This window comes from Melanaphis sacchari, unplaced genomic scaffold, assembly GCF_002803265.2.
Source record: "Melanaphis sacchari strain LSU unplaced genomic scaffold, SCAv2.0 Contig208_pilon_pilon, whole genome shotgun sequence".
NCBI classification, from domain to species: domain Eukaryota; kingdom Metazoa; phylum Arthropoda; class Insecta; order Hemiptera; family Aphididae; genus Melanaphis; species Melanaphis sacchari.
This window is the reverse complement of record NW_020271035.1, coordinates 22,223-35,538: the sequence shown is the minus strand read 5'-3', so window position 1 is coordinate 35,538 and position 13,316 is coordinate 22,223. Positions and strand designations below refer to the sequence as shown.

At 32.2% G+C, this 13,316-nt stretch overlaps 2 protein-coding genes across 2 annotated transcripts; both read left to right on the top strand.

Annotated features, from left to right (window-relative positions):
* The first annotated feature begins 7,435 nt into the window (after positions 1-7,435).
* Positions 7,436-8,533, top strand: LOC112593487 (zinc finger MYM-type protein 6-like). Its single transcript, XM_025337879.1, has 2 exons — positions 7,436-7,601; positions 8,199-8,533. Exons 1-2 carry the CDS (start codon positions 7,448-7,450, stop codon positions 8,429-8,431), a joined length of 387 nt encoding a protein of 128 aa, XP_025193664.1. The 5' UTR covers positions 7,436-7,447; the 3' UTR covers positions 8,432-8,533.
* On the top strand, positions 8,468-9,295 carry LOC112593482 (protein FAM200A-like). The gene is made up of 2 exons (XM_025337875.1): positions 8,468-8,525; positions 8,976-9,295. Exons 1-2 carry the CDS (start codon positions 8,468-8,470, stop codon positions 9,293-9,295), a joined length of 378 nt encoding a protein of 125 aa, XP_025193660.1.
* The last annotated feature ends 4,021 nt before the right edge of the window (positions 9,296-13,316 follow it).

Sequence of the window (13,316 nt, the reverse complement as noted above, 5' to 3'; positions counted from 1 at the left end):
TTTTGGCTTCGGGGGTAAGTGGTATTTGTAAAAATCCGTTAGACAAATCCAATGTCGTAAAGATCACGCTGTGCGCTAAGGCTCCGAGTTGCGAGTCAACGTCGGGCATCGGATACGGCTGATTCACGGTCTGTTGATTGAGGCGTCGGTAGTCCACGCACAAACGTTTTTCGCCCGAAGACTTATTTACGAGAAGTACCGGGCTGGCATAAGGTGAAGTCGAGTCACTTATTATTCCGGCGTCCCGTCATTCGTGCAATGTGGTGGCTATAATATGTCGGTCGGAAGGAGACGTTCGATACGGTTTCGAACTAATAGGCACGCTGCCTGGCGTTTCGGCTATGTCCATAGCGATGACGTCGGTACATCCCAACTCCATAATATTCTTCGCGAACGCATCGCGATATTCGTTAAGCAACGCGACTAAGGTTTCGCGTTGAGCAGCGGACACGTGCGAGTCGATTACGACGTCGTTTACGGTTATTGGGACTTTCGTTGGACGGACCGGTTCCGTTACGGCGACGTATACCCTATCGTCGGGGTACGATACGTCGAGCACATCGGTTTGCACGCGGTTTAACGAATCGAAAACTATCTCACCTCCCTGCTTGGAATAGTTTACATGAGGTAGGTCGAGCCAGGTTCGACCATTCAACACGTCTACTGGAATCGAGCTGTCCGATACTATTTTAATCATATGATCAACTGCTAACCATAGGCGTGCGCAGGGGGTATGCAAGGTATGCAGCTGCATACCCTAAAGCTCATTGAGAAGCAAAAATCGTTTTTAGAAAAAAAAACTTTTGTGCGCAAGAAAATAATTGCTAATTATAGTGCGGCTCAGGAGTGTACAATGTACATATTAATATATTATTATGTTGAAACTCGAAACTCGTCCGTCCTCCGTCTCTGGCGTCTCTGTCCATTGACTCCCCTTCCACATAACAACGCCGACGGTTAGGCGGCATCGTCATTCCTGTATACTGTAATACTGGAATGGAACTATGGTGGGAGAAAATCGGCCTGGCTGGGCGCACGACGTTCAGTACAGACCATAGATATTAGATAACAGAAGAACGGCACTGGCAGTGATAACGTTACTGCAGTAATAACGTTTGATTAGCGTATAAAATTTACGTTTATTTTATAATAATTTGACGTTAATTCGTTAAACTGTTGTTAAAATAAATTTTTTATATATCTGTGCGTTGATTTCGTACTTCATAGTTGATCGATTAGTCAATATGGAACCTAGAAAAAAGAAAAGAACTTTACATTCATACTTTTCTAAACAGGTAGGTTAATATAATATAATTTACAATTAGATAGGTACTATTTGATAACATGAAATATAAGTGTTTCAATTAAATTTAATATTATATCATATTGATAGAATAATGCGGTTTCCACAAATGTAAGTATCAAAGAAAAAGACTTGGATGACCAGGTAGATATATTATATTTTATGTTAATGTATATATTCTATAGTTTAAGGTCTTGCTATAAAATGAAACATTTTTTTTTTTTAATTATGTTCTTTTATTTGTTATCAGAGTCAAATTTTCTGTAGTGTAGCTGACACAAAAGATATTGAACTTTCCAACCTACCTAAATTTGGTTTAACCAACCTAAATTTAGTTAAATCTTCTACACCAAATCAGGTAAATTCATAAATCATAAATACTGAAAACAAGTTTTTATAATATGTGTTATAAGTTTAAAGTGTGTAATTATTGAAAAACTTTTAAACTATCTTATAGAATTCCTACATTTTCACCTAATTGAAAGTGTCAAGTGATCAGGTTTATCTATGATGCTCCTAATGCAAATAAGTATTCAATAATGATTTAGAGTTTATAACAATTAAAATAAATTAACAAAGGTACTGTAAAAGAGTTTTTTTTTCTACAATGATCCAATTGGTATTTGGTAATGAATATATTTCTGCAGTAGTTAAGTGCACTGCTTCAGAATAAAGGTATTTTAAGAACGGTTTTAATAATTCTGCAATAATGAATGATTCACTGCAATAGGTGCTATATTAATCGATTATAAAATTGCATGCATTGCTTTATTTATGAAAAAACTAATCATCACTGCTTGGCTTTTGAAAAGTATTACTATTTAATTTATATTTTTAGTTGTTCAAAGCTTCCTATTATATTATAGTATAGTATATAATATGTATAGAATTTAGATATATAAATAATACAATACAATATTTATTAATTAAAAAGTAATAAAATATAATAACTTATTTTGATAAATAAAATATAAACAAAACAAAATATTATCATTTATCAAAAACAATATAAGACTTTCTAAGTAATAACATTAGGAAACAGTTGTATGTATAAAAACAAGGTATAACTTGTTATACTTAGTCTGCTAATACTATGTAAAAACAAAAGAGCATTTAATTAATGACAGTAGTCTTCTTATTTAAATTAAATTATACAATTCCAGACTATCACTGATCCCGCAGATCCGGTCTCTATAAGTTCCAATCGATATGAAAAAATGGAAAGAATAAAAAAGGCCCATTTCAGCCACATGCCATAATATTTCCTCGAAGAAAATTGGGTGCTTCAGAAAGAAATGTTCATGATAATTGGTATAGTCAATTTAATTGGTTGGAATACAGTCCATGCTTGGATGCTGCATTTTGCTTCCCATGTCGATGTTTTGCTCGTGAAATTTCTTCAAAAAGGGGTCATGCTGATAAAGCATATACAAAAACTGGATTTAGAGGCTGAAATATTGCTACCACAAAGTTTAAAGCACATCAAATAACGTCTATTCATATTAGTAGCGTAAATATATTATCTGAAAATCCAATTGATGGAATACTAGTAAAAGAAAAACAATTAGAAATAAGTCGTCAAGAAGTACAAAGAATTGCTAATCGAACTATTATGAAGAGACTCATTGATATAATAATTACTTTAACGAAAGGTGGTCGAGCTCTTAGAGGACATAATGAAAAAAATGACAGTTTTGAAAAAGGATTGTTTTTAGAAATAGTACATCTTCTTTATAGATATGATCCTGTTATTAAGAATCATTTAGAAAACGGAGCAAGGAATACAACTTATATAAGTAATCGCATTCAAAATGACATGTTAAATAGTATTGAGAACACTATGCTCCTTTTAAAAATATCAAATGTTCAAAGTAAACCAGTATCTATTATTTCTGATGACACCACAGATATGGGTCATCATGAACAAATGTCAATTGTTGTTCGTTACTTTGATGATGACACATTTAACCCTATTGAAAGGTTTGTTGGACTTTAAAGATTGAAGCTTGTTGATTCACAGTCAATTTTTAATGAGGTATCAATGGTACTAAAAAATTTAAAAATTCAGTGGAGAGATGTTGTTTCAGTGTGTTTTGATGGGGCTTCTACCATGTCCGGTTGTATTTCAGGGATACAAGCTAAGTGTAAAGAAGTAAATTCGAGTATAATGTACGTACACTGTTATGCACATTGTCTTAATTTAATTCTTGTTGATGCTTGTACATCTAGAAAAGAAAATAGAATTGTATTTGATTTTTTTGGAGTACTACAGTTAACTTATTCATTTATTGAAGGAAGTGATATACGCCATGCAGTTTTGGAACGAATATCAGCTGATATAAATGCATCGTTAAAGCCAATGAAATCTTTATCTACAACAAGATGGGCCTGTCGCTCTGAGGCAGTGTCAGCTTTAAAACATAATTATTCGGCTATTTTATTAGCACTTGAAGAAATAGTAGATAGAACAAAACAACCAGATTTTAGAGCTAAAGGACAGGGTTTATTGTTTCAACTCAAAACTTTTCAATTTATTTTAGGACTTGAAATGATGGATCCAATTCTACAAATTATAAATAAAGTAAGTAAATCATTACAGTGTGAAAATGTTGATTTATCATCAGCAATGTATAATATTAACGCTCTTCGATCAGTGCTTATTGAAAAAAGAAATGAAAATACATTTAAAACTATGTTTGATATTTGTACTTCTATATGTGAAAAAATTGATGTTCCATTACCATTACCCACAAAACGAAAAGTTTCAACTCGTATCGACAATATTAATTCACAGTTCCAAGCACAATCATTAGAGGAAGAATTAAGAGTCCAATCATTTTTTCCTATGCTTGATATTATGATTAGTGGAATTGATGAAAGATTCAATCAAGACGCTATTAATCTAATAAATGCAGTTGATGGATTAATGAAATTAAAAATATGTATCACAGATATAAATCTATTAAGCAATCATTTTAAATGCAATAAAGATGAATTGGTAGCTGAAATTAATTTGTTACAAAAAAATGAAACAATAACAAGACAAATTGAAGGCAACTTGAGCGATAAAATGCTTCATATTTGGCTTCAATGGTTAAAAAATTATGATAAACAAAATATTTTTGGACAATTTACTAACATTTTAAAGAAGTTTTCAGTTATACCGGTCACAAGTTGTACATGTGAACGATCGTTTTCAAAATTAACTTTAGTAAAATCTAAGTTAAGAAGTACTATGCTTCAAGAAAGACTAAATGCATTGATGCTGATAACGGTAGAACAAGAAATGGCATTAACTTAAATCCCGACGATGTAATTGATCATTTCAAAAATTCTACACAACGCAGAATGGTGTTATAATAAAATATATTATTTATTAATATGATAATGTTTTTTTTGTTTTTTAATTGTACAAGTTGTATGACATAACTTTTTTAAGTTTTATCGCTTTTATTTTTATTTTTATTTGAGTTTTAACTAAATTTTTTTGAATTAAACAGTAAGACATTTTAATATTTGTGTATTGTGTATATATTTTATCAGAATTTTACATTCTTAAAATAACTTTCAGGGGGTGCCTGTGGTAATGCAGTGCTTAATTTGGGGGGGGAGGTAAAATTACAAAATTAGCTAAACACAGTATAAACACTGTAAACAATGGGAAACTAAGGTGATTGGGGGGGGGGGGGGGAGAATGCCAATTTTGCCCCCCTTCTGGATCCGCCAGTGCTTCTGCATACCCTGAACAAGAGGTTTGCGCACGCCTATGCTGCTAACACACTGTCGATCGAAACTTCGGCGTCGCCTTCACCAATCGTGGTAGCACTTGGCTGCATGGCGTTGCCGACGGTGTAAAGAGGACACACGGTATCGCGTATTGCGACGTTACACTCGCGGGCGGCTGATATACGCATCAGCACGGCTAAACTGCCTGTATCGATTAAGCCGTTAACGGGCCGCCCATTGACACGCACTAAGGATCGTTGGTATAAGAAGTTCGTTAGAAATATTATCATGTTTCCATGTATATTACAATTTTTAAGTAGATTGATAACTCTGTATCGCCAAACAGTATCGTATGCCTTTTGCAAATCGAGGCTTATTAAGATCATAGATTGTTTATTTGCAAGAGTTTCTATGACTTCGGTTTCGATTTTTACATGACAATCAGTGGTTGAGTGGTGTTTTCTAAAACCATGTTGACATGGTGAAAGGGATTTATGTTGAGTAGCATACCAATTAAGTCGGTTGTAGATAATTTTTTCTAAAAGCTTGCTCATACAGCAGAGTACAGATATTGGTCGATACCCTGTAGGTTTAAATCTATTTTGATTCTTTTTTGGAATAGGGGTGATGATGGCATTTTTCCATTTGATTGGGATTATGCCCGTTTCCCAAATTTGGTTGTAGAGATGTAGTAATAACAATTTGCCACTTGATGGTAGGTTTTGTAAGAAAATAAAAGGAATTTTATCGGACCCACAGCTTTTGCTTTTTTTATCACGAAGACAGTTTTATTTCAGGCAAGGTAATCGGTTCATTCAAGATGCTGCCTTAGCCATGGTTGGATTGCAAGTTTGTTGGGGTATTTATATATTTTTCTTTGTCTTGTTTGTACTTAAGGAAGTCGTTGGTTAATGAAGCGTCATTACTGTTAGAGTAGAAGTATTGGCCTATTGATTGAGCTATTCCTGAGGTTCAGTAAGTATGTCATTTTCAGATAGAATAGTTTTAATTTGGGTCATAGGAATACCTTTAATGATTTTAATTTTTTTCCAAATATTGGTTGTTGACTCTTTACCATTGATGTCTGTCGTGAATTTTTCCCAAGCTTTTTTTTTTCGTTTTTTATTAAATATCTGACTAATGCTTTGTTCTTTTTAAATTCGATGAAGTCGTGGAAATCGTGTGTACGTTTAAATTTATTGAAGGTTGTTTTTTTATTTCTTATTGCATGTTTGATAGTTTTATTCCACTATGGTACTGGAGGTCGTTTGCCAGAATAACTATTTTGCTCGAAAATATTAGAAGCCGTATTATAAATTAAATTGCTAAGTTTCTCCGTATTGTCTTCCACATTATTGTTATTTGAGAAATCATAATTTAATATATTTTTTTCTATTTCTGTTTGATAGGTATCCCAGTTGATATTGGTCAGTTTCCATTTGAGACTGCGAGTGTGTTTGTCACCAGAGTCGGTATACTTAAGTGTTAATTTAATTGGAAAATGGTCGCTACTCGAGAGCTCTGGCATAGTGCCCCATTCAATATGGGGTGATATAGTTGACGACGAAAGAGAGAGATCAATTGCAGAGAAATTACCGGTGCTAGCACTTATTCTTGTTGCTTGACCATTATTGAGAATATTTATGTTGTTGTTATTATCGAGTATTTTTTGTATGATTGTGCCTCTTTGATCTGTGTCATTGCAACCCCACAAGATATTATGGCTATTGGAATCTCCCAGGAGTATAAAAGGAGTAGGTAGTTGGTCGATAATGTTTTGAATATCAATGTAGTTGAAGATTTGTGAGTTGGATATATAAATATTACAAATATTAAGTTTGTATTTGAGAAAAATTCTTACGGCAACTGCTTCTAGATTTGTGAATAGAGGAATTTCTTCCGAAGGGTACTGTGAACTAACAAAGGTAGCCCTATTATAATTGTCTCTATTTTTAAAAAAGGTTACATAATTTTTTAAAGACCCAGTTTTATTGATAGAGAAGTTGGTTTCTTGTATACTTAGAGCTACTGGTGAGAACTTGTTAATTAATAATTGTATTTCATCAATTTTTGAATAGAATCCATTTGGATTCCATTGGAGGATTTGAAAGGTGTTATTGTTCATGATAAGTTTGAGTTGTTTACGTATAATATTTGTTTATATAGACTCTATATAATATATATGGGTTATTTTTAAATTGAATTTAATCAGTAATTTTATTTAATCTTACGGTTATTATGAAATAGTCCGATAGTCATGTACGAGCCGTTGAGTTAATCGTATTAATGCTTATAATTTTGTATAGCTTGTAATAATTATTTGTATTTTGTATTATTTTAAACTAACATTTTTAATATTTTAATATTTTATAATATATAAACTAAAACAAAATGGATAAATTTTTAATTAAACGACCGATGAATAGTGATGATGAAAGTGCTATAGAAACTAAAGTTCGTAAGGTATCGGAAATGTCGTCAGATGTACAAACCAGTCGAAAAGTTAATAAAAAGGACCGTAAATACCAAGACAGTTACATCAAGTTTGGATTCACTTTCGATGTTGAAAAAGGTGAGCCAAAATGTGTTATTTGTTTAGAAAGATTAGCTTCAGAAAGTATGAAGCCATCAAAGCTAAAACGACATTTAGTTACTAAACATCCTCAATTCCAACATAAAGAGGAAGACTTTTTTAAAAGGTATGAAAATTCGATAGAAGTTCAAAAAAATACTATGCGTAATTTTTCTTCAGTTCCTATAAAAGCTCTAGCTGCATCATTAGAGGCTTCATATTTAATTGCTAAAACCAAAAAACCACACTCTATTGGTGAATCTCTAGTTTTGCCGGCCGCTATAAAAATAGTATCAATTATGCATGGCGAATCATATGCAAATGAATTAAAAATGATTCCCTTATCAAGAGATACTGTGTCGCGTCGAATTGAAAATATGTCTAATAATATAAAATCACAACTCCTAAATAGATTACGAGGAAATTATTATGCAATGCAATTAGATGAATCTACGGATATAACTAATCTTGCTCAACTTCTTGTATATGTTAGATATATTTATAAAGATAAAATTGAAGAAGACTTTTTATTTTGTCAACCATTAGAAGGACGTACGACTGGAAATGATATTTTTGTTCTTATAAACAATTTTTTAGAAATTAATGAAATTCCCTGGTCAATGTGTGTGTCAATATGCACTGACGGTGCAGCTGCCCTTACTGGTTCAAAAAAAGGTTTTAAAGCTAAAGTTCTAGAAGTGTCTTCAAATATAATGTTTAACCATTGTATGATTCATAGAGAAGCTTTAGCTTCCAAAAAACTTCAACCAGATGTTAATAAAGTACTCCTTAATGCTATAAGTGTAATAAATTTTATAAAATCAAAGTAATTAAATTCCAGACTTTTTACTATACTTTGCAATGAAATGGGTTCTGACCATGAAAAATTGCTTCTTCATACTGAAGTAAGGTGGTTGTCTCGTGGTAATATTATCACGCCTTTTTGAACTCAGAGATGAAGCACGAATTTTTCTTCTGGAACGTAATAATAAACTTTCGGAACATTTTTTAGACGAGCAATGGCTTGCAATTCTGGGTTATCTTGCAGATATATTTGAAAAACTAAATTGTTTAAATTTAAGCCTACAAGGGAAAAATACTAATATTTTATTTCTTTCTGATAAAATCAATGCTTTTAAAAAAAAAATTCTTCTGTGGAAAATTATATCGACGATGACAAATTTGAAATGTTCTCATGTTTATCAGAATTCCTCAGTGATAATGATGTGGATATTAATATGATAAAAGAAATTATAACTACTCATCTAATAAGTTTACAAACAAACTTTAATGCACGGTTTGAAGATTTCCCAGAAGAAAGTCTAGGTTGGATAAGAAATCCATTTCATTTTAATATCAATGAAATAAAATTAGGAAATTTAAAAATAAGCGAAGAACTTATTGACTTGTCATCAGATGAAAATCTACGTATCAGATTTCAACAAAATGCATGTGATACATTTTGGATTTCCATCAAATCTGAATATCCAGAATTATCAAAACAAGCTATATCAATTTTACTTCCTTTTGCATCAACTTATTTATGCGAAACAGCATTTTCAACACTAAAGATAATTAAAAACAAATATCGCTCCAGATTAAATGTTGAAGCTGATTTAAGAGTAGCAGTGTCAAATATCAAACCAAACATAGAATCAATCATGTCTACAATGCAAGCTCAGGTCTCTCATTAAAATAATTAAAAAGTAATTTTATAATTTTAAAAATATTAAAATTTTTGATTATCATTATAATGATACATTTTTTAAATTTAGATTTTATAAAACTCTAATTTTGTATTTTTTTTTTCATGTTTTTGATTAATTAAATTAAAGAAATATTAAAACTGCTCTAAAATTAACCATTTAATGTATATGAATAAAATGTGTGTATACATTAAGACTATTAAGTAAATTTAAATTACACACTTACATAATGTTGGTAGGAAGGGGGGTCGTATTAAAAAATAAATTATTTTGGGGGGTCGTGGATCAAAAAAGGTTGCGCACCGCTGATATAGAGGTTTGAATTTTAACTAAAAGGTTTCGTCATCATCACAGACGATCATGGAAGTCTGACTGTCAGTGAAGTTTTGAATTTTTTTTAATACATTGGATAACCGAGTTAGACGATTTTTAGCGCTTTTCACTGTTACATTGGGGTAAATCATAGATATGATTTCTATAATATTATCTGGACTACTTTAGTATTTGATATATCAATTCTCGAGTTCGGAGCAACCTTTTGAACATTCAAGAAAATCTTTAAATTGGTTATAGGTTAAGGAAAAATCAGGGTGTGTGTTAAAAAGTTCTTGAGTAGATTCTAACCATTCATCGATGTTTGTATGTACTATATCATTAGAGCTGGAACTAGGCCCAGTTTTTAGTTTTTTGCTTGTAATTCCTTTGGTTATTTTTGCTGATTAAGTTTGGCCGTCTTGTGTCATAGGGGCCCTCATGGTTGGAGGTGAGCTGGATGGGAAAGACAAGTTTGATGATGTAGGTGAAGGCGGCTGAGAATTGGTTACAGTTGACGGAGCTGGACGTTTTCCTGTCTGAAGAGACTTTACTTTAGTATTTGAGTTAGCTGCCAATATTAGTTTGTCAGCTAGCGTAGGTTTTTTAGACTGCTCACAAGAGATGATATTGGTACTTTCAATGGATAGGTTTAAAAACGAAGTATCTCTATCCTGGGAGGTATTCACATTTTGAGCATTGGCGATAGGTAAAGGGCAAGATACATTTATTTTATTGTTGGCTGTTGATGATAGGTCTATAAGGGTTTCCATTTCAGTTTCTGTCTGTTCGGTTACATTAATTGGATTAGGTTTATTTGTACATTGGCTCGAGAAGTGTCCAGTTTGGTGACATTGGAAACAGGTTACAGTGTCATCAGTGATAAATATTCTGAACGTCGTGTTCTCTATTGTAACAGTGATGGAACTAGGTAGTTTGGATATGCTCTCTTAACTTATATATAATTTGTCTTCTAAAGCTTAATATGTGAGAAAATTGTTCAGTGGTGAATCCGGCTCTCATGTGAGAAATTTGCGAAACAGTTTTGATTCCTTGCTCATGAAGAGCGTCTATTATGAGTTGATTGGGAATAGTCGGGTAAACATTTGATAAAATAATTCTCTTAGAGGTGTTTATAAGTCTGCGAATTGGGATTTCTATTCCATTAATTTGAATTGATAACTGAATCTTAAGTAAATTTTCCATAACGGTTTGGCTATTGAAGAAGACGCAAAATCTGTTATTGGAAATACGCGAAACAAATTGTAAATTCTTAGCGGGAATAGTTTTGCTGATTGCGGTGACATAATCGATTTGTTTGATGTTATTTATTGTGTTAAAAACGATAGCTTGATTCATTTTCGGTAAAATAGTATTTGAAGCTATTTCAGCGAATGTCTTATTACAGTGTGTAGGTTGTGAAGAACTGTAGATATTATTTAATTGGTATAATTGACGTTAAAACGATAATCATATTACCTGCACGTTAAATCGATTGGTGCGTGTTACTGCTATTGATAGCTATAAATGCGGTAATGAGCGACACAGACGTGTTGCACGGTCGGGCGCTGCACACGAACAGACATTATTTATTATTCTAAGCCTTATAGTTAAATGTTGTAAATTATTCTTTTAATTGTATTTATATATTGTATCTTTTTGTTAAATTAGTAGTTTATCATGTTAATTTAGTTTTTATTATTATTCATGTTGTACATTAATAACTATAAATAATGACGTTTTTCTATGATATAATATAAATATAATTATATATTCTGTTTTTGTTAAGTTTAATTTTACAAATATATAATAATATGTCTACCGTACAAGTTATAATACTACAACTTTTGTATTGCATTAAATAGAAATTTTGTATTTGATATTTGTTTTTAAGCATTTACTCTTTGTTACTTTTCTTATCTTAAGTATTAGACAAAAATTAAAAATGTTTTGTTAAACTGCATTATCGTTTATGTTTATGCAATTATACCCAATATCACACATGAAATGTTGTTTACTGGGATATTTATAATATTAATTACATTTGAAAGTCAATGTTTTAAGTATTTAAAACAATTGATGTCAGCTACTGATATGTATTGAATTTTTAAAAAGCAACTCACTTTTTTATACAAATTTTTGTATTTTGTTTAGACTAAGGCAGATTAAAGTTATAATTTCGACTATAGTCGGGAGAATGAAAAGTGGCCGATGGCAAATAATAAATATGATAAATATGATTTTTTTTGCTAAAAACAGGGGTTCTCATAATGAAAATCAAGGAGTGCGATCGATATACATCGTCGACTGGTTCACCGTGAACCAGCTGTACGGGCGGTTTTGGTTTTATAAACCTTTTTTTCCCTATTTACCTTCGGTTATTGTAGTTTTATTATATGGTGGAGTCTCCTCCCTACACACCATATACTATATAACATAATATAATGTATTATATATGATTATATAAAAAAAAAAGAATGTGTATTGTATACACAAAATTTGCTTCCCTGTTCTGATATTTGTCATTCGGCAACAATTATTCCACGTGTTCAGAGTTGTGTTGTGTTACATTAGTCTTCAAAAACTGTGTTAAACCAATTTATTATTATATTATTACTGTTTTTAGTTAAACGTTTTTTATAATTATAATGGCCAGTAGAAGTAGTGATACTCGTAGTCGGGCAAAAAAAATGAAATTCTTCCATCTATGTTTGCTCAATCTCTTAAAGTTACTGCTGAAGCTTGTGGCTTATCTGAGCGAACTGTGAGGCGTATATGCAAAGAAGGCAAAGATGGTCTGAACAACGATAATCTTGAACAACAAGGTCCTACGTTCAAGTCTCCGCATAAAACATATAAACGTGCAAAACCGTTGACGGAATTAGATGATTATGAATTATGATGCAGATATAGTACGCAGAACAGTGCATGATTTCTATGATAGAGGTAAGTACCCAACAGCTTTAACAATTTTAACTGAAATGAAGAAAAAGTGCGCTTGATAAGGCTCTGTTTGGTCGATGCGTTCGCTATTAAAAAATTTGAAATTTTCTTTCAAAAAATGCAACGATGGTAGGAAATTTCTGATGGAAAGAAACGACATTGTCGCACAACGTTGTACGTTTTTAAGAAAAATATGTACGCTTCGCGAACAAAAAGATACCCGTCCTGTCATTTATTTAGACGAAACGTGGATAAACCAAAATCATAGTCGATCACGGATATGGCAAAATGCTAAAGAGACCGCTGGATTAAAATTTTCTACTAGAAAAGTGGGACGGCTCATAATTTGCCACGCAGGATTTGCGAAGTATAGTTTTGTTAACGATTCGAAGTTAATATTTCGAGCTAATGTTAGCAGTTTTGAGAGTGACTACCATACGTCGATGAATGCCGAGGTGTTTAAAAATTGGTTTATTTTAATGTTACATCACCTTGAAGAGCCGTCAGTCATCGTCATGGATAATGCGTCGTACCCCACTCAATGCTGATGGACAATTTTCCCAAAAGCAATACACAGAAAGCCGTTGTTGAAGAGTGGCTGAAAAAAAAAATATCGAATTTTCGTCACAAGAACAGTTATCCGAATTGCGTGAGCGGATAAAAAAACTCATTCCAGCGAATAAACGGTACGAGCTTGACAAAATTGCACTACAAATGGATCATACAGTCTGTCTTCAGGTTACCTCCATACCAT